The 22,188-nt window shown below is 34.3% G+C and overlaps 1 protein-coding gene and 2 long non-coding RNA genes across 8 annotated transcripts in view; 1 reads left to right on the plus strand and 2 right to left on the minus strand.

The window, feature by feature from the left end:
* Positions 1-22,188, minus strand: part of LOC125649523 (HEAT repeat-containing protein 6-like) — a 158,239-nt gene that overhangs the window by 18,078 nt on the left and 117,973 nt on the right. For all 6 annotated transcript variants that reach the window (XR_008800191.1, XR_008800190.1, XR_008800189.1 and 3 more), the window contains one exon: positions 2,872-2,948. Coding sequence is in view for 2 of the 6 variants with exons in the window: in XM_048877095.2 (XP_048733052.1) it covers positions 2,872-2,948 (77 nt within the window). In the remaining 4 variants the exon portion in view is untranslated. The remainder of the gene's footprint in view (positions 1-2,871; positions 2,949-22,188) is intronic.
* On the minus strand, positions 8,798-9,222 carry LOC130051920 (uncharacterized). Its single transcript, XR_008800195.1, has 2 exons — positions 8,962-9,222; positions 8,798-8,835 (listed from the first exon to the last, which is right to left on the minus strand). It is a non-coding gene; the product is annotated as an uncharacterized LOC130051920 (long non-coding RNA).
* LOC125677840 (uncharacterized) lies at positions 9,328-12,027 on the plus strand. Its single transcript, XR_008800192.1, has 4 exons — positions 9,328-10,072; positions 10,739-10,900; positions 11,124-11,218; positions 11,955-12,027. It is a non-coding gene; the product is annotated as an uncharacterized LOC125677840 (long non-coding RNA).

A 22,188-nucleotide genomic window follows, 5' to 3' on the forward strand; every position in this document is an offset into this window, starting at 1 on the left:
CCAACAAGATCATATCGTTTTCACATGTTTTCCTTCATATTTGTCAGGTAGTTAATTTGATATTAAAATAAAAAACCTTATTTTGCATTAATAAAAACATTTCAAAGTTTATGTATTTATTAGCTCTTCTGAGCCGAAGGCTCAAAGAGCTAATGCTATGGCCATTTGTGCGGTTCGCGGTGTGCATAAACTTTTTAGAAAAAGGGCTATAACTCAAGAACCCCTTGGCCAATTTTTTTCAAATTTGTTACAGGGTATCATTGGCCCAAGGGCTTTCATACATACTAAATAGAGGGATGTGACCCTTTAACAAGGGGAGATAATCAGGAAAATACAAACAAAAGTAGTGGTTGCTAAAAAATCTTCTTCTCAAGAACCACTGGGCAGATTATCACCAAACTTACACATAAGGATGAGGATATGTTGTAGATTAAAAATTGTTCAAGGCATTACCCTGGGGCAAAGGGCGTGGTCTCAAGGTCACTTCAAAGTTGACCTAAATTTATATTTCCTTAAATCTTTGATATTTTAGTCATTATAAGGACTAGGATCATCAAATTTTGACAGTTGATGCATCTTAGGACCTTGTGTCAAGTTGTCTCAAAAGTAGGTCACGATGACCTACTTTTTGAATTTTGCAGGTATTTATTTTAAAATTAATTTTGATGCATATCTTGGACACTTTGAAGCCTATGATCATCAAAACTTGTCAGTTGGTGGATCATGGGACCTTGAAATGCGTCAACTGAAAAATAGGTCACCGTGACCTACTTTCTGAATTTTATGGCTTATCATTTATAGATATATTTTAAGTTGTTATTTCAAATACCGAGAGGTTTAGAATCATCAAATCTTGTAAGTTGATGCATCTTGAGGCCTTGAAACATATTTATAAAAAAGTAGGTCACAGTGACCTACTTTTTGAATTTTGCAGATATTCAAATTTCACATTTTCAATTTTAGATGCATATTTTGGGCACTGTAAAACCTAGGATCATCAAACTTTGTCAGTTGATGCGTCTTCAGTCTTCGGTTTGTGTCGACCAAAAAGTAGGTCACCGTGACCTACTTTTGGTATTTGACAGCTAAATTACTATATTTCAGACACTATTTGACCTACAATCATCAAACTTTGTCAGTTGATGCATCTGGAGTCTTCGGAGTGTATCGACCAAAAAGTAGGTCACTGTGACCTACTTTTGGCATTTGACAGTTATATTTATATATTTCAGTCACTAATTGACCTACAATCATCAAACTTTGACAGTTGATGCATCTTGAGTCTACGGAGTGTGTCGACCAAAAAGTAGGTCACCTTGACCTACTTTTGGAATTTGACGGCTATATTTATATATTTCAGATACTATTTGACCTACAGTCATCAAACTTTGTCAGTTGATGGGTCTTGCATGTTCGGAGTTCGCTGACCAAAAAGTAGGTCACCATGACCTACGATTGGAATTTGACAGCTATATTTCAATATTCAGATACTAATTGGCTTAAAATCATCAAACTTTGTCAGTTGATATTTCTTGGGTTCTCAAAATGTGTAAACCAAAAAGTAGGTCACATTGACCTACTTTTTTTGAATTCTTAGGATTTAACTAAAGATTTAGAATACTAAGAGGCTAAGAATAGAAATGGTGGGGTTGTACAATTTATCAGAAGAGCGATTCTAGGCCCTTGGGCCTCTTGTTTGTTCTTTAATCCTGCTAAGAGGTTCCGATGACGCTTTACTATTGCTAACTAAACAGAGCACAATGTTATGTCACTTTACACAAAGCAAAAATTCTAAAGAATGAGTAAAACGATGTTTTAGAGTAACTTTACACAAAGAACAAACTCAAGAAATTTAACAGTCTGTATAGATCTCTAATTTAATGTATAAAACTTACTCTCTCATTGTCACGTCAAAACAAATTATAGATTTTATTCATAGTCAGATTATCTATAATTTTAATCATCACAAGACCCCTGTACAAGGTGTAAATGGACCAATTAGCCATTATATACTCAAGTGTGTCACCTTCACAAATAAGCATGGACATTGTTTCACTGATGTAAACAACTAATTACCACAGTCACACTATCCTCCAGCATTCAACAAAATCCAGGTAATGTCTAAGCGGAAATTATTACAGGCTTGGGTAACGGTGGGTATACACTACCACCACTTCGAGAGATTGAGAGTGAAAAACAATGAAATATGATTTACAGAACCCAACTTCACTTCGAGAGATCGAACGTTTGAGAGATCGATAGTAAATTTGCTTTGCTACAAAGAGAAAAAAATCGGGACCATGATTTCACTTCGAGAGACTGAGAACTTTGACAGATCGAAGTTCGAGCCATTGAGAGTCACCTGTATGTCCTGAACTAAATAAGGTAGATTTTTCATATCTAGTATATATTTCTTTCTTCAAGACCTTTTATTTCATAATATGTTCTTTAACCTTGTGACCTTGAACTCAGAAGTTTGACCCACTTTTAAGAAAACATACCGTTTTAAATATATTCGGAGCTATTTTAGGTTCATCTCTGTGTAATGTGAATTCATTTTCAGTTATGTTGTGATCCTTTAGGGCTAGGATGGGACCACAATATGGGGTTAAAATTTTTCTTGGGAATAAAGATTCATAATTTTTTTTAAAATCACAACAGCTGAAAATGGCATGGCCAAAGTGACTCAGGTAAGCCCATGGACCTCTTATTTACATTTCTTATCGGTAGTATTGTCTCTGAAATGTTGGATGCATGTCAAAGAATTCAACCCCACTGACTTGTAAAACAACTCCGGTTCAATTTTTGAATAATTGTTGACGTTTATACACAACAACACTTACAATAGATCAATTACTTTTCATTTAGTACCTTCATTGTCCCACTGCTGATGTTCTTAATCAGTGCTTTCACACCTTCCTCTACAAATGTCCTGAATGAACTCTTGCCTGAAATTGAGATACATCTTTGGTGAAAATCTTTGAATACTTAGATGTTGATACAAAATTAATACAATTCATATTTTTTTCCTATTTTAATTTTTCAAGGTGAACCAAATAATACAAAAATAATATGTTGATACAAAATTAATACAATTCATATTTTTTTCCTATTTTAATTTTTCATGGTGAACCAAATAATACAAAAATAATATATTGATACATAATTAATACACTTTGTATTTTTTTTGTACTTTTTAAATCCCACTCCATAATGTATTATTTTTGTACTTTGAATTGGGATTTAATACATAAATAATACAAGAGTATAGAAATAATACATCATATGTATAATTTTTGTACTTTTACTAAGAAATAAAGTATATTAAAAATATATTTTTGTGTGTTTCATTATTTAGAAAGTGTATTATTTTTTACCTAATTTGGAACCAAGATTTAGATGGTTCCAAATTTGGTCATTAAAAATATATTTTTTTGTATCATTTTAGTATTATTTTCTTGTATCATTTTCATATTTATTTTCGATATGGGTAGACTCAACTTTTTGGTTAATCAATCATTACAGTAAACTGGAGATACATACATATTAGTTACACACACACATATAAACACACACACATATAAAAACACAGACACACACACACATATATATAAACACATGCACACACACACATATAAACACACACATACACACAAATAAACACATATACATATCAACCATAAATTTCTTTTGCTCTATCTAATTATATTCCCCAAGTGTATTGGTTTTACTATGTTTCAGTCAGAAGATCTTATCATGATTCTATGTTAATAAGGTTTTCTGTTTGATATGAATGACCTTGCTGTTTTCATACTTTTCAATATTATTTTTTTGGCTCCTCTTTTTGTCAGCAGGATTTCTTGGAGATGGTTCTATGTATTTTCAATCAGGGATAATTATAGGGAATGATAATATCTCCAGACAGTTTGTCCATTTATTTTAAAAAATTCACTTCCAGTCATAAATAAGAGGCCCACACGCCTTATCGGTCACCTGAGTACTATTGAAAAAGTATCACTACTCCCAAGGGCTATGAAATCTAGAAAAAAAAAAACCTGTTCTGAATATCTAAGCTAAATTCTAATGTTCAGCAACAGTATAAAACAAGATGTGTTCTTAAACTTCAATGCCCTCAAAAGTGCATACACTAATGAAAGGCTTTACATATATATGTGACAACCAGCCATGAAATTTTGGTTCCAAATGAGGAATTTATCAAAAATGAGATTTTTGCTTTAAAATGACACACACGTATGCCTAATTGCGCATTGAAAATTTTATGGTCTTATCTTGCATGGTTTCGGAGATATGATGTCATAGAATATGATGTATTATGGTGTAGAATTTTATTCACTTCACTTGAAACTCACTGATGCACACATATTTGAAGTCAGTTCTAAACCATGTTATTATGTCTTTGAGCTGAACAATTTTACTACAAGCCCATCAGGCAAGTAAGAGTTCAAAATTTGGTAGCCCAAATAAAATTTTACTAGCCCAAATGAGAATAATTCGACATGATTCAAAATTTCAAGTTTGAACAATTTTACTGAGTATTACAATACAAATCTTTCCATTTCTAACTCAGTCATTTCACAGTCAGATTCTTTAGAATCTCCAATTCAGATTCTTCTATTTCTTCATCATCACTCTCATCCTATTGAAATTAAAAACAAGAGGCTCATGGGCCACATCGCTCATGTGAGTCACCTTGGCCCATATTTAAAGATTTTCCCTATATATTCGCATGTAAAACTTTGATCTCTATTTTGGCCCAACCTACCCCCAGGGGCCATGATGTTTACAAACTTGAATCTGCACTATGTCAGGAAGCTTTCATGTAGATTTGTACTTTCCTGGCCCAGTGGTTCTTGAGAAGATTTTCCCTATATATCTGTATGTTAAACTATGATCCCCTATTGTGCATGGCCCCATCCTATTCCCATGGGTCATGATTTTAAGAAACTTGAATCTGCACTGTGTCAGAAAGCTTTTATGCAAATTTGTACTTTTCTGGCCTAATGGTTTTTGAGAAGATGTTTAAAGATTTTCTCTATATATTTGTATATAAAACTTTGATCCCCTATTGTTGCCCCATCCTACTCCTAGGGGTCATGATTTTAACAAACTTGAATCTGCACTATGTCAGGAAGCTTTCATGTAAATTTGTACTGTCCTGGTCCAGTGCTTCTTGAGAAGAAGATTTTAAAAGATTTCCCCCTATATATTTGCATGTAAAACTTTGATTCCATATTGTGGCCCCATCCAGCCTTTGGAGGTCATGATTTTTTAAAAAGAAACTTGAATCTACACTATGTAAGAAACCTTTCATATAAATTTCAGCTTTTCTGGCCCATTTTAAATGACCCCACTATATTTTTCCATTTTTGTGATTTTCTCCCCTTTGAAGGAGGCATGGCCCTTCATTTGAACAAACTTGAAAGCCCTTCACCCAAGGATGCTTTTTGACAAGTTTGGTTGAAATCGGTCTAGTGGTTCTGGAGAAGAAGTCATGAATGTAAACAGACGACGGACAACAGATGATCAGAAAAGCTCACTTAATAGACCATGGGCTAGTAAAGGTAATGGGGGACCCCCCTAGGGATTTTTGCAAACAAGTATTTTTTGAAAGTACATAGTCCCTAGATTATAAATCAGGTTGTTTGACATTTCTACATGGGGGCGTTTACGAGTTTTGGGGCAAAAAACATGAAATTTGTAAAAATCATAGCCAAAAATTGGAAAAACTCTTCAGATCCGATATAGATGTCATTGACATTTGCCAACAAGTATTTTTTGAAAATACATATTCCCTATATTATAAATCAGGTTATTTGACATTTCTACGTGGGGGCATTTACGAGTTTTGGGGCAAAAAACATGAAATTTGTAAAAATCATACCCAAAAACTGGGAAAACTCTTCAGATCCGATATAGATGTCATTGACATTTGCAAACAAGTATTTTTTGAACGAATATAACCCTTTGTTTATATATAAAGTTGTTTGACATAAATAAGTGAGGGCATTTACTAGTTTTGGGGCTAAAAAATGATTTTTTCTTTAAAAATCAACAAGAAATAGAAAACTCCTTCAGATCCTGTATAGATGACATGGACATTTGAAAACAATTATTTTCTGAAAGTCTGTAACCCTTTAACTATAAATCAGATTGTTAACATTGAGACCTTTTAGATTTTGAGGGCAAAAACCAAAAATTTGTAAAAATATTATGTGAACTAATGTAACCCTTTGATTGACAAGATGTTTGACATAAATAATTGGGGATGTTTACGACTTCTGGGGCTAAAACATGATTTTGTTCTTTAAAAATCGCCGAAAAATGGAAAAGTTCTTCAGATTATTTATAAATAATATGGACCTTTGAAAACAATTATTTTTTGAAAGTATGTAACCCTTAAATTGTGAAAAAGATTGTTTGACATTAATGCAAGGGGACCTTTTCAAGTTTTGGGGCAAACTCATGAAATTTATAATTAAAGTATTGTTTAAAAATGGAAAAACTTCGAGAATCTTACAAACATGATATGGACATTTACAAAAATGTATTTCGCATTAAAGAACTTAACCCCTTGTTTATATATCAAGTTGTTTGACATTAAGGCGAGGTATATGAATTACTGAGTTATTAGTAAGAGATATTCTTGCATGCAATATTAATCCAGAATTTGTAATCACACTGCAAATAGTAGTTTCAAACTTTTGAGTCTGTGAGTAACTTCTACAACCGGCCGCGACAAACTAAGTTGTTTAGAGTTTTCCAAAATTCAGTTTTGCTACCAAATTTTCTTTGTGTTTTTTATTTAGGTTTCAAGTTTTGTAATCACTGTTATATGAATCGGGATAAATGACAAGTATCTCTCTCTGAGCTTTGTCATACTTTCAACCACATAATTCTACACGATATTTATCTCCATATATTCGGATAAAGTCAAATGCCTTTCCATGTTGCTCAAGAATTATATTAATTTTAGGTTCTGACTTGTTTAGATCATCGGACTTGGTGTACATTTTTCTATGGGTTGGATGAAACATTCTCCCCCCCCCCCCCCCCTTTAGCAACCAAATCAATATACTGAACTTTACTTATAGTTGTCCCTTGGGTATCTGGGTTAGAAGGGATAGGTCCTCAGTACCTTTTGCTTTTCTTAAGAGACGAATAATGGGGCAAGAAAACCATTGTCCCGTGGGAATCCAGATTAGAATAGGTCCTCAGTACCCCATTGCTTATTGTAATAGGTGACTAAATGGGACGGTCCTTTGGATGAGATCGCAAAAACCGAGGTCTCGTTTCACAGCAGGTGTGGTATGATAAAGATCCCTCCTTGCTCAATGGCCGTAAGCACCAAGCATATAGGCTTAAATTTTGCAGTCTTTCATCGGCAATGGTGACGCTTCCATATGAGTGAAAAATTATCGAGCAGTATGTTAAACAATATACAAGCAACCAACTAATTTATTGTGTTATAGTCACTTTTATTGTATGCAGATTTTTTTTTAAATGGCTTCTACTGTTTTTGTCACACACTTAACAAGTTTGTGTTTTTCCCTTGTACTCGAGTTTCTGCATTACAGAACAGACATTTATGGGTGAGGAAAGTGTCGATAGTGAACGCACAGATTGAGTGAGCGTCTCTTAGTCTTACAGTTCACTTGACTCGTCAATGCTCAAGTTTAACTCCTAGTAACTAATTAATATTTGTAAATTATTATAACACCAGCGATAGAAACCATGCAAGGCACCATTTAAAGCTAGTAAACAATCTATGCCTTTATTATTCTTGGGACTCTGTCTTATGTGACATCTTTATAAGTAAGCTGAAAATTGAAAAGGTGTTCAATATTACATATGACAATATATTTATTTAACAATTGTAGATTAATACAATTCATTAATCTAAATTATTCATAAATTAGTTTATTGTTTGTAATATGTCATGTTCTCAATAGTTGAGCCATTATTTATCAGGGTTTCCCCCATATTTGCATTGTATACTCAAAAGTAATCCATGTGCTTTCTTTTTATTGATTATACACATTTATGGGCTTCCATACATTAGATATATTGTGTGAGACATGGAAATGTGGACAACGATTTTTATGTTGAAAGTTATATTTACTAACTCAAGATTGTATATATATCATATAAAGATAGGGTCTATGGACTAAGTATCTAGGAATGAACAGTTTTTCATACTGTTTATTTAGTATTGAACATGATAATAGGTACATGTTATTTTGGGAATGTAGTATACACTGTATAATTTCGTAAGACATGAATTTGTAGACATTTAAAAATATGTATCACTTTCCTTAATACACTGTTTTCTATTTTTCATACTTATTTCTCACAAATGTCCTCTCTGAGAAGTCCCTATCCCGTTGTTTGTGTTTACAATGTGTCGTCTTTAATGCGATATGGAACACCGTAACAGCCATGTTGAATTTGCCAATTTTTTTTATAAATTCAAATGGCCATATCTTGAAAATGCCCCAACATAAATTTATCAAACAACCTTCATTTACCTTTATTTTATACACACTTTCAAAAAATCATAGTGTAGAAAAATCCCTAGAGGGGGGGAGGTAATGTGTTACTGGCCCATGGTCTATGCCCTTACAGAAATGAGATGTACCCGAAAGGTACCTAAAATGTATCTGTAAGGTACCCGAAGCAACTTTTTCCCTGAAAAAGGTACCCAAAAAGTACCCGCAAAAAACTTAGCCATTTTTCGACAGTACCCGGAACGTACCCGACTATTGTAAAAAGTACCCAAAATGTACCCAGATTAAAAATTGAAAAGTTAAAATGTACCTGAAATGTACCCAACAGAAAAATATAAATGTTCAAATGTACCCGAATTGTACCCAGGGTATCAATTAAAGAAGTTAAAATGTATTCGATATGTACCCACTTTAAAGTTACTAAGTTGAAATGTACCCGAAATGTACCCAACAAAAAATATTAATGTTGAAATGTTTACCAGATATGTACCCTGGGTAAATTAAAAAGTTAAATTGTACCCGTAATGTACCAACTTTAAATGTGACTATTGAAAATGTACCCGAAATGTACCCATTTAAATAAACCTTGTAATTTCACAACAGATACAAATAATATGAAAATAAACATTAAACAATTTCACAACTGATTTTGAAATAAGAAAGCTTTTATAGTCAATTGTACCAGCATTATGTACCCAACTTCAGTCTGGCATGTTTTTTTTTTTTTTATTGATGTATGTATGTTTTAGACATTTTTTGTTTAAAAAAAAAAATAAATATATATATATATATATATATATATATATATATATATATATATATGAAATAGTGCAAATCCTGTTGATGTTAATGAATTTTAATTTATCTATAAAAAGGTTTTTTTTGTTCTGCCATTAAGGTAGCTATAGTATTAAAGAAAATCTGAAGGATTACATGAAGGGATCCATCCCTAAACCTCTAAATGGAAAGCTATTTTCCATTTTTAAAAACATAACAATCAAAAATAAATAATTGTAGAGACCTAGTAGTAAGATACTCTTTTGAACTTGATAATGCTACATGATTGTTAGTCTGCAGCAATTTCATAAGAAAAAATTATATATATGTGTGTGTGTGGTAAACAATCTGTATATATCATAATACATACATATATAGATCTATCTGTATATGACTTTTTTTTTTTTTTTTTATTTATTTGGGGGGGGGGTGTTTTTTTTTAAAAATATTGATATACACTGTATGTCAAAAGATGTCCCTGCAGAAGGAAATTATTGAAGATCATCATATTATTTTTATAAACTAGTTAACTTATTAATTAATTAACCAATCAATTCAGAGCGGGTCTTCACAGTACTTGGCTCTAACAACCGTAAATTGAGATCGGGTTCCTGATAAAAAGCATCGGGTGTGCACTCCGAGTTCCCGCGCAGACGCCATGTTTATGATGTTGTGACATACCGTAAACTTTATGAACAGACAAAGAATAGCCTTCAACAGGGACCCGAGGGATTTTGTGGTGTTATCCTGAAGAGACTCCCAACCATTAAGTGAGTGATTTACACACTAGTGTATTTTGTAGATTCTTTGACTTCATGCCAGTCATGATCACTGATAATCCGAAATTCCTCCGATTCTTATCCCTTTCACATTTGTGTCTGATGATCTTCACTGCACATAACATATAGAGAAAGCAAGGGTAACAGTCAGAGGTATCTTGAATTATGTAACTCATGTGTCTTTTGTAAAGTAGGACAATGGAATTGGCTAACTAGTCTAAATGCGTCTATTGTCGGACACTTAAGACGATTTTCATTTTCTACCCGGCACTTGATAACCCGCGATTTGCATCAACTAGATATATACTCGCTAGACACAGCAATGCTATTTCATTTGTAACACCTCATAGTTTAACAACTCTTATTATGTACAAAGCAGGTCAAACTGAAATAACTTAAGTAACGTCGGCATTATGTTAAAATCAGCTCGATCCGCTCCTTTATTTTTATGTTGTCGCAATACGAGGAGCGGATCGAGGAGCTGGTTTTAATCAGATTGGTCCGAAGGAACAGTAAGAGTTATCAATTGACAAGTAAAAATTTAATTTGATAGCACAAGTGACCAGTGATTAGAAATATTTATTTATTGTCCTGTAATTTGGTTATTGGAAGGTCTTTGGTATCCTTTGATTATTTACAATTTCATTTCTCTTTCAGAATATAATTCATGATAGATACAGAATTTATATGGTGTGACTAATGACCAGACTGGTTTTAATATGCCATTCTGAGAATTACACTATGCAGACCTGGATCAATGTTTATATAGTTCCAAAATGAGTTTACTCTGAATGACACTTCAGTTCATGCACGTTTTAGGTAAGTCCAATGAGACTACTAGGCCTATATGTATAGTGGATGGGAAGTCCATGACCCTGATATGTCTTAAATTTGTCTGACAGCAAGTCAAATTGGGATGACTAATTCCACTATCAGTTTCAAATCACTGATTTAATTTGAACAGATCATACAAACTGTTTCTATTAATTTTAAATAGATATATAACATGCCCACAAAATAATTGCATTATTATTTTTTTTAGAATGTACGTCATCAATGTTCTCCCAAAGGAAAGTGAGCAAAAACTTATCCAGAGAATCAACAGCACATTTTTGTGAAACTTTTTAAAATGCACAGGTAATATTGCTGTTAAAATATTTTGTATCATATGATCTGTAATAAAATATAAGTGGCATATTGATGTAACTTTAACTTAGTTATAACTTTTCAACTAAAATGGGTAGGGATTTTATGTTTGCCATTTTTATTCTTTGTGACAAGAAAATATTTTTTAATATATATACAAACTGTACATATAAGTACCTCATTAATGACCTTTTGACCTACTAAGGCTTTCTGATGGTACCAAATTTAATCTTCTGACCTTGACATGAATTTTGACCTACTTGTCTTGAAAACCGTTAAGTTTAGGGGCATCCATGGTTCACATTCATGTCTTGTTGCTGTTCAGACTATGAAAAGATGTTTCTGTTAAGAATGATTATCTAACACAACCATTTAATGCAAAGTTAGATAAGTTAAAATATTTTCATTGCAATCTTGGTATTGTATTGCATGTGTTAATCATTTATGATGAAAATGTTTTTTTTTAAATTTCTTTCATTTATGCACTTATTTACATGTATTTGTTAGATTTTAATCGAATTAATAATAAAGGAACAATATCCAAGAAAATATAATATATAAGTATATTTAATTTAGAAAGTTAAAAGAGACGAAACGGGTGTAAAATAAAGATAATTTAAAGCGTCAAGTCAACTGAATTAAAGACAAAGAAAAGTGCAGTAAACTACATTCGTATTGTGATTTGGTTTTATTATATTTCATTAAATGGGTTTTTTTTTTTTTGCAGGAGAAATAGGATTACGAAGAAGAGAAGCTTTGTCATAATTTTTTATAGTATGAATTAAATGCAATTTCTCATATATTAAGATTCTTCATTTTTTCAGGACACATGGTTGGTAATATTCATGAAAACTAGCAGAACTCCAGTACATTTGAAGTGTTAGTCAAGCATACTTTAGGAGAGGCAAGCAAAGTCTGGAAAATGCCATAAATGGTACCCGAAAAGGGCCTAAAATGGCACCCAGAGTGTACTTAAAATGGTACTTACGCTGTACCCGGAATGTACCCAAAACGTACCTAAAATGGCACCGGGTTTGTGCCTAAAATTGTACCCGTAAAGTACCTATAATGTACCTAAAATGTACCCAGTTTGTACCTAAAAACTGTCTAAATTGGTAACCGGATTTTACCAATAATGTACCTAAATAGTACCTATAATAGTAGCAGAATTGTACCTAAAATGTACCAGAAAAGTTTCTGAAATGGTACCTGGATTGTACCTGAAAAGTACCTAAAGTGTACCTGGGTTGTATCAACAATGTACCCATAATGTACCCTGAAAATGTATCAAAGAAATGTACCCAAAAAGTACCCCAAAATGGGAACAACAATGTTGACAAAATTGTACCTAAAAGGTACCCCAAAAATTAAAACCTTAAAAAGTTGTACGGGAAAGAAAATGTACCCGAAAAAGTACCCGCCTCCAGCTAAAAATATTTTTAAAGTCCGGTTCCAAAAAGGGTAGACTTTTAGGTACCCTTTAGGTACATTCTGGGTATCTTTTGGGTACTTTCCGGGTACTTTTTAGTGTACCCGAAGCGTACCCAAAGTGTGTACCCAAAAATATTGTACCCAGAAGGTACCCTAAAAATTGATACTTGGAAAGTTGGAAATAATAAGGTACCCAAAAGGTACCCCGGAAAATTTTAACTTAGACAGTTGCATGGGAAAGAACAATGTACCCGAAAATGTACCCGTCTGCAGCTAGAAATATTTTCAAAGTCCGGTTCCAAAAAGGGTATACTTTTAGGTACATTCCAGGTACCTTTTGGGTACACTCCGGGTACTTTTAGGTGTACCTAAAGTGTACCCGTAAAGTACCCAAAGTGTACCCAAATTGTACCTGTAATGTATCCAAAATGTACCCAAAAGTGTACCCAACAAAGGTACCTAAAATGTACCTTTTTTCTGTAAGGGTGAGCTTTCAGCTCAGGTTAGCTAACTAGGGTTGTTAACTAATGCTCACACATTCTGAACATCGGAGGCATCTGGTCGTGGTTTTACTTTGGGGCAAAATATTTATGTCAGTTACTATTTTCGTGTTCACTTTAAGAATCAATTCAATAATTGTCCAAGCTGGACACTAACTTTAAATTTGCAACGTTTTGCTTTCTGTACCAGTGCAAAATACGAGAACATCATTGTATTCAAGCTAGGACCGGTTCTTCTGCAAGAATGCTAACATCTTGTTTGTCACTTTGTTTCCTCATACTTCCTCTTAGCACCAACTTTCTCCTCCTCTGTAAGAACAGGCTATTTTACTGATTTCCTACCAGGAGTTGCACCCTAGCAGCAGAATCATAATTCCTGCTGGAAATATGTACTGGCCCACTGGGCATGTGTGTCAATTATTTATGGCAGCCCGATTCCGATTTTACTAGCTACGGTCATCGGACTACTGCTTAATTTCTAAGACTGACATGAACTTACTGTTCTGGGAGAAACAAAACATGGCATGAGCCTTGTTTACATAACAAAAAATTGTGAGTGCTGTATCTCTCTTGTAACTCAACAACTGAGATTCAAATTTCTGCTGACCATTAGAAATACCTTAGTTAAGAATTGTAAACATTAACAAGAGACCCACAGGCCTTATTGATCACCTGAGTACTAGTGAAAAAGTATCACTACTCCCAAGGGCTATGAAATCTAGAAGAAAAAAATCCTGTTCTGAATATCTAAACTAAATTCTAATGTTCAGCAACAGTATAAAACAAGATGTGTAAAATTACCATTTTTTCTACATCCTTTTCTGCTATTCCTAAGTATGCATTTAGATTTTATACAGTATATCAGCAAACTTACAGATAAATACTGTGTACTAAGTTTGGCTCCTCCCTGGGGTCAGAACCCCAACCCCGGTGATCATCAAATTTACAATGTTGGTAAAAGACTACCTGCTATATCTATTTAGTTTCAATTTAATATCAATAACACTAAAGAAGATGCTATTTAAGTGTTTTACACATAAACACTATATAGTAAGTTTGGCCCCGCCCTGGGGTCAGAACCTCTACCCCGAGGATCACGAAATTTACACTTTTGGTGGAGGCTTTCCTGCTCTACATCACTAGGCATTTAGTTTTTCTTAAACATGTGCAGTTGTAGAGAAGAAGATTTTCGAAAATTGGTCAATTTTGGGCAGTTTTTGCCCTGCCCCTAAGGCCTCAGGGGTGCAGGAATCCTGAAATTTACAATTTATGTCCCTCTTGTCCTAAAGATGCTTCATACCAAATTTGAAAAGAATTGGAATGATAGTTATCTAGAAGTAAAAAATGTTTATTGTTCACACATTTAATAACTGACCATTTTGGCCCCACCCTGATACCAAAACCCCTACCCCTGGGATCATCAAATTTACAATTTTGGTAAAGGACTACCTGTTTATTCTAAATATCTATTGAGTTTCAATAGCACTAAAGAAGATGTTATTTAAGTGTTTTACACATAAACAATTTATACCAAGTTTGGCCCCGCCTGGGGTCAGAACCGTATCCCTGGGATCATGAAAGTTACAATTTTGGTAAAGGCCTTCCTGCTCTACATCACTATGCATTTAGTTTTTCTTAAACATATGCAGTTGTAGAGAAGAAGATTTTCGAAAATTGGTCAATTTTGGGCAGTTTTTGCCCTGCCCCTAAGGCCTCAGGGGTGCAGGAATCCTGAAATTTACAATTTATGTCCCTCTTGTCCTAAAGATGCTTCATGCCAAATATGAAAAGAATTGGAGTGGTAGTTATCAAGAAGAAGTTAAAAATGTTCAATTGTTAACGCATGACGCACGTCGCACCACTACGGACGACAACCAATTGCAATAGGTCACCAGAATAAACTCAGGCGACCAAAAATATGGAAAATAAAATTTGAAAATTTTCAGCTAAAATCGTGTGCATGCCCCTTTAAAGAAAATATCATTTAAATGTATTACATATATCCATTATAAATACTGTACCAAGTTTGGCCTGGAGTCAGAATCTCTACCCTGGGGATCATGAAAAAACAAGGTACGATTGTATACATAAAAAGGCCCAAAAAATTTCTCTCTTTAAATTGTGTCTGGAATTAACCTAAATCAGCATTTTAGGAAAGTAAAATATATGCCAGGTATACTATGTCAACAAAATCAGAATGATATTCCTAAATGGATAGCATTATGACATCATGAATAAGACATTTCCCGCTTTTTTCTCAAAAGAAGCCTGAAAACTGTCAATGTCATACAGATTATTGCTCAGGAAAAGATGTGCGCATTTGTCGAGCAACATGAAAATGATACATTTTGTGTATTATTTTAAGATGAAAATCATGCTTGAATATGAAATTGCTCGACGCATGTGCTGTAACACTATGCTTTCTGAAAGGAAAACCACCTGAATTTGTGGATATTTTCATTGAAAATGGCATTTTTGCTATTTTGTGCCAACTTCAAGCTCTCGGCATATGACACAAACCATTTTGCTGATCAAACTGAGCGAATTTTGGGTTTACTAATCTATTCCTTATTTGAATGCCAGGGTTTGAGCTCCAAGTGAAATCATCGATATTTTGGGCCAGATGACTTTAGAAACTGTACCTACTTCTTTACAAATTTGATAGAGGCATTTGTGCTCTACATGACTGCATTAGTTTTTCTTACAGATATGCAGTTGTAGAGAGGATGGTTTTTGAAGATTAATCAACTCTTTTGGCAGTCCCTAAGGAGTCCTGAAATTTACAATTTATGTTCCCCTTGTCCCAAAGATGCTTCATATCCAATTTGAAAAGAATTCGAAGGGTACTGTATATATACTCACCTATAAGTAGAAATTTTAGTCTATGTCTGACTTATAGGTGAGTCCTAAGAAGATTGGGATTTTTCTGGATGTCGTAATGTGAAGTATTTTTTTTAACAACTCTGACAATTAACAAGATTATTTTGAATAAAAAGTCCTAGCTCAAAAACTGCGACAGAAGGTAGATAGACAAACCAAGACTTCTGTGTGTAAAATACATGTATTTCCCAAAATTTGATCAATGCAAGTTAAAAAGCCTGAAAATTTTAATCATCAAAGTAAATAAAAAAAATGTTGAGAATCAAAATCCTTGCACTATTCACAATCTTCAAGTTATTTACAAAGGCTTTAGCTGCAAAACTGTGAGAGAAGTTAAAAGGAAAAACCATGCCCTTTATTTAATCTGATATTTCCTTAAAACAGACCAAGTTCCAACAGCCCGTAATTTTCTCAAAAATTGAAAAAAATCAAAATCCCTGCCACATGTATATCTTCCATACCAATACAAATACTCTGTAAAATAAGGTCCTCCCTAGAAAATTGTGGGAGGAGATACAGACAAATCATGTACTATCTAGTATTCAATATTTCCTCAACTAAATTCGACAACATGTAATTTTCTCATAAATTGAAGAAAATCAAAATCCCGGTCACATGCAAACCTTTGATATCCATACAAATACTCTGTAAAACAAGAGGCCCATGGGCCACATTGCTCACCTGAGTCACCTTGGCCCATATTTAAAGATTTTCCCTATATATTCACATGTAAAACTGAGATCCCCTATTATGGCCCCATCCTACCCCAGGGGGCCATGATTTGAACAAACTTGAATATGCACTATCTTAGAAAGCTGCCATGTATATTTGAACTTGTCAGGACCAGTGGTTCTTGAGAAGAAATTTTTTAAAGATTTTGATATATTCTCATGTAAAACATTGATTATTTATTGTGGTCCCACCCTACCCCCATGGGGCATGCTTTTAACAAACTTGAATCTGCACTATGTCAGAAAGCTGCTTCCACGTAAATTTGAACTTGCTTGGCCCAGTGGTTCTTTCCCAGAGAATTTGCATGTAAAACTTTTGATTCCCTATTGTGGCCCCAACCTACACCCGGCACAATAAATTTAACAAACTTGAGTCTGCACTATAACAGAAAGCTGCCAGGTAAATTTGAACTTTTCTGACCAAGTGATTCCTGAGAAGATTTTTAAATAATCCCACCCTATTTTTGCGATTAGTGATTATCATCTTCACTTGAACAAACTTGAATCCCCTTCACCCAAGAATAATTTGTTCCAAGTTTGATTGAAATTGGCCTACTGGTTCTGGAGAAGAAGATTTTTAAAACTTGTCAGCGTGTTTTTGCTCTTATCTCCCCTTGGAGAAGGGTAATGCCCCTCATTTTAGCAAACTTGAATCTTCTTCCCTCAAGGATGATTTGTGCCAATTTTGGTTGAAATTGACCAAGTGGTTCTGGAGAAGAAAATGAGAATTTGATAAGTTTACAACGACAGACAATGAAAAGTTTTGATCGAAAACTCACTTGAGCCTTTGGCTAAGGTGAGCTAATAAGAAGGTTCTCATTTGAATTAGACAAATCATGTACTCTCTATGTAATACTTCCTCAAAACTGACACAGCTCAACAACCTGGAATTTTCTCAAAAATTAAAGAAAATCAAAATCTTTGCTACATGAACATCTTCAATACCTGGTCATACAAACACTCTGTAAAATATGGTCATCACTTGAAAATTTCTGGAGGACTTCATCAGACAAATTATGTACCCTCCATAAAATGTTAATTTTCAAATAAAGGGACAAAACTCCTTCAGCTTGATATGTGACAGAGAAATGAAAATAGAAACAGAAAACCCTGAACAGATGGACGGATAGACATTGCTGTACCATAATACGTTCCGTCTAAAGACAGGTGTATAAAAATGTTCAATTCTTGACACATTTAATCACTGACCATCTTGGCCCTTGTCTGATACCAAAACCCCTAAAACATCAAATTTACAATTTTGGTAGACTACCTGCTCTCTCTAAATACAGTGGAACCCCGTTATTACGTTTTCCATTTTGTCACGATAAAATAACGTAATACCGGGGGCAACGTAATAAACGTTCCCAGTTAAATCCGTTAAAAATATCATTTGGAAATTGTATATCGTCCGTTGGTACTCCGTGAAGGGGTGTGTGAATATATCTTTACTGTTTCTTTGTTTAAAAGACTATGATACTTTGTTTTATTTACATCTTATCTTTAATGTCCGTAATTCTTCATGTTCTTATCCCTTTTCTTTATTTCGGTGTAGGATACATAAGGATGTTTTGATAAACGTTGCTTTTTCTGCATTCGTTTGGACTGCCATTTTGTTCAACTTTAAAACAATGCGTTCATGTAAATTTCTCTCAATAACTCGTTCCGGTTCGTATTCAACATTCGTATTGAAAAATAACAAAACATAGTTTTTATTAAGTTCTCTAATTACACAATACACAACACAATAAAAAAAATCCCACCCAAAAAACAACAAAACTATAGACACAAAACGCACACGATACCCAACACTTGCACACTTCTCACCAACGATAAACATGCACGGAGAACAATTTAAGCGCAATCCACATAAAAAAAAATATATAATGATGCACGAAGATTTCATTTATAACGCTAAATGATGGCACTAAAATCACGTGCGCATCAAGGGATTTTAAAATATTTACTGAGGTAAATGCCGTGCACAAATCGGCCAATAGATTGGTGTATGTATGGACGAGATTTACGAACACCCAAGCTGCATGTCCAAACAACGAACAATTTTTTAATTGAACACCTTTAGTCACCTATGTCCAAGCAGTTACCCAAGCGGTTGTAACATTGCTACGATAAATTTTGTCTTTCTTGTTTGGTACCAAAGCTGTCCGTGAATAGAGTTTTAATAGCGAAGGTAATCACACTATGCTGAACACGCAGGTGGTTGAGAAATTATTTCTTTGATTATCAAAATATGAAAAATGAAGTAAATTTCATAGAGTACAATTTCTAAATAAACATAATTTAATTGTTTATCACTGGCTTCTATACGGGGTATTCACCTGTATTGATGTCGCTAGATCTATCGAAGCGTGATCAGTCAAGCGTCTCTAATCCCCAAACAGACCAGGAAATTTACGTGGTGACTGCCTCAGGCAGTCAAGGTGTGAATGGCTTATTATTTTGAGAATCACTATTGAATAATTAGGGGTTTATTACGTTTTTGTCGGAATATTTACAACGTAATACCAAGTCCCGGCATTTTAGGACAACGTAATAACGAGGTCTATTTTATATAGGTTTGTTAAGAAATGGTTTTGTGCTTTGAAATTCCAACGTAATATGCGGACTAACGTAATAAAGGGGGAACGTAATAACGGGGTTCCACTGTATTCATTTTATCCCGTGTCACAGCAGGTGTGGCACAATGAAGATCCCTCCCTGCTCAATAAGCGCCGAGCATAGGTCTAAATTTTGCAGCCCTCCACTGGCAATGGTGACATCTCCATACAAGTGAAAGATTCTCGAGAGGGATGTTAACAATATGTAAAGGATATAAGACAAAAACTGTCCATTCTGTGAGAGAAAAAACTGATTGAGGCCCGTAGGGCCGAGATCAGTTCTTTCTCTCACAGAATGGACAGTTTGAGGCTTATATCCTACTTAAAACATTACATCTTTTGTTCTAAGAATGGACAGACTCAGGTAAACCCATTGACAATAATAATTATGAATAAAGCTATTTTTGAATAGTCTGACAATATAACCAGTCTTGCGTAGAATTCTGTTTCTTTTGTTCACTTATTGGACAGTGTCAGGTAAGTAGTCTTCTACTGCAGGTTTTATATTCACTCTTGCTATAGTACTGAGCCATATCAACATGTCTTCCTCTGATGGGGATAGCATTTTCATTGCACAATCAAAAAGGATTTTAGTGACAGTACTGCAAATATTATCTTAATGAGTGTTATATTCTGGATATGGAGGGTGAGAAAGTTATGGAGCCAAATTTTGATCTGAAAAGCATTGTGTTTTCGAATATTTGGATGAGGAAATAATTAAAGCTGACATGAATTAATAAATATAGTATAATTCTATATGTCCGCCATATTTCTTTGCTAATCCGCCATATTAGTTGGATATTCTATTGTTATATGTATCAGGGTTCGCATGGTATATAAGGGGACGAGTTTTGCTACGCTTCACTTCACATCAGTGTCTTCGATTTACCTGTGCGGGTAGCTTCGACAGGTAACACATACATCTCCGATACTAATTTACAGGACATCAAGAAGAAATGAAATCTCGTTTGGAACACCACGCAGTGCTCAATCCATTTAGTAGTTTCAATTTAGTATCAAAAGCAGTAAAGAAAATGTTTTTAAGTGTTTTACACATAAATACTATATAACAAGTTTGGCCCCGCCCTGGGCTCAGAACCCCTACCCTGGGGATCATGAAATTTACAATTTTGGTAGAGGCCTTCCTGCTCTACATCACTATGCATTTAGTTTTTCTTACATGTGTGTGGTTCTTGAGAAGATTTTCGAAAATTGGTCAATTTTGGACAGTTTTTGCCCCGCCCCTAAGGCCCCAGGGCTGCAGGAATCTTGAAATTTACAATTTATGTCCCCCTTCTTTCAAAGATGCTTCATACCAAATTTGAAAAGAATTGGAATGATAGTTATTAAGAAGAAGTTAAAAATGTCTATTGTTTACACATTTAATAACTGACCATTTTGGCCCCACCCTGATACCAAAACCCCTACCCCTGGAATAATCAAATTTACAATTTTGGTAAAGGACTACCTGTTCTTCCTAAATATCTATTTACTTTCAATTTAGTATCAATAGCATTAAAGAAGATGTAATTTAAGTGTTTTCCACATAAACACTATATAACAAGTTTGGCCCCGCCCTGGGCTCAGAACCCCTACACCCCGGGGATCATGAAATTAACAATTTTGATAGAGGCCTTCCTGCTCTACATCACTATGCATTTAGTTTTTCTTACATGTGTGTGGTTCTTGAGAAGAAGATTTTTGAAAATTGGTCAATTTGGGGCAGTTTTTGCTCCACCCCTAGGGCCCGAGGGGTGCTGGAGTCCTGAAATTTACAATTTATGTCCCCCTTGTCCCAATGATAATTCATACCAAATTTCAAAAGAATTGGACTGGTAGTTATTAAGAAGAAGCTAAAAATGTTCAATTGTTAACGCACGACGACGGACGAAAACCAATTGCAATAGGTCACCTGAGTTTACTCAGGTGACCTAATAAAAATTGGATCCCCTATTGTGGCCCCACCCTGCTCCTGGGAGCTATGATTTTAAGAAACTTGAATCTGCACTGTCAGGAAGCTTACATGCAAATGTAAACTTTTCTGACCCAGTGGTTCTTAAGATGATCTGATTTTCCCTACATATTTGGATGTAAAATTTTGTGGCCCCATCCTACCCCCAAGGGCCATGATTGTAACAAACTTGAATCAGCACTATGTCAGGAAGCTTTCATGTAAATTTGTACTTTCCAGGCCCAGTGGTTCTTAAGAAGATTTTAAATGATTTTCCCTATATATTCATATTCAAACGTTGATCCCTTATTGTGGCCCTATTCTACCCCTGGGGACCATAATTTTCACAAACTTGAATCTGCATTATGTAAGGAAGTTTTCATGTAAATTTGTACTTTCCTGGCCCAGTGGTTCTTGAGGAGAAGATTTCAAAGATTTTCCCTATATATTCGCATGTAAAACTTTGATTCCCTATTGTGGCCCCAAACTACCCCCAGGGGTTAAGGTTAAAAGACACTTTAAGGCACTATGTCAGGAAATTTTCATGTAAATTTCAGCTCTTCTGGCCCAGTGGCAGAGCTGCCAACATTATGAAATGGAAAATAGTAAGGCGAGGCCCCCTGCCGTAGGAGATCTTTTAAGAATAAAGATGCAATTTTAGACATATTTCATATCCAAATTTAATGAATTTAGACATACTAATTGTTATGCATTTTACAACTGCAGAAGGTCAAATACATCTTTTATTGATTTTATTTTCTTGGGTATAAAACCTTGTTACTTTAGTATACTATATAATTTTACAGTTACTATGTCAGTTATTATGGCAAGTTTTTTAATGTCATTTTCT

Source organism: Ostrea edulis, chromosome 1, assembly GCF_947568905.1.
Source record: "Ostrea edulis chromosome 1, xbOstEdul1.1, whole genome shotgun sequence".
NCBI classification, from domain to species: Eukaryota; Metazoa; Mollusca; class Bivalvia; order Ostreida; family Ostreidae; genus Ostrea; species Ostrea edulis.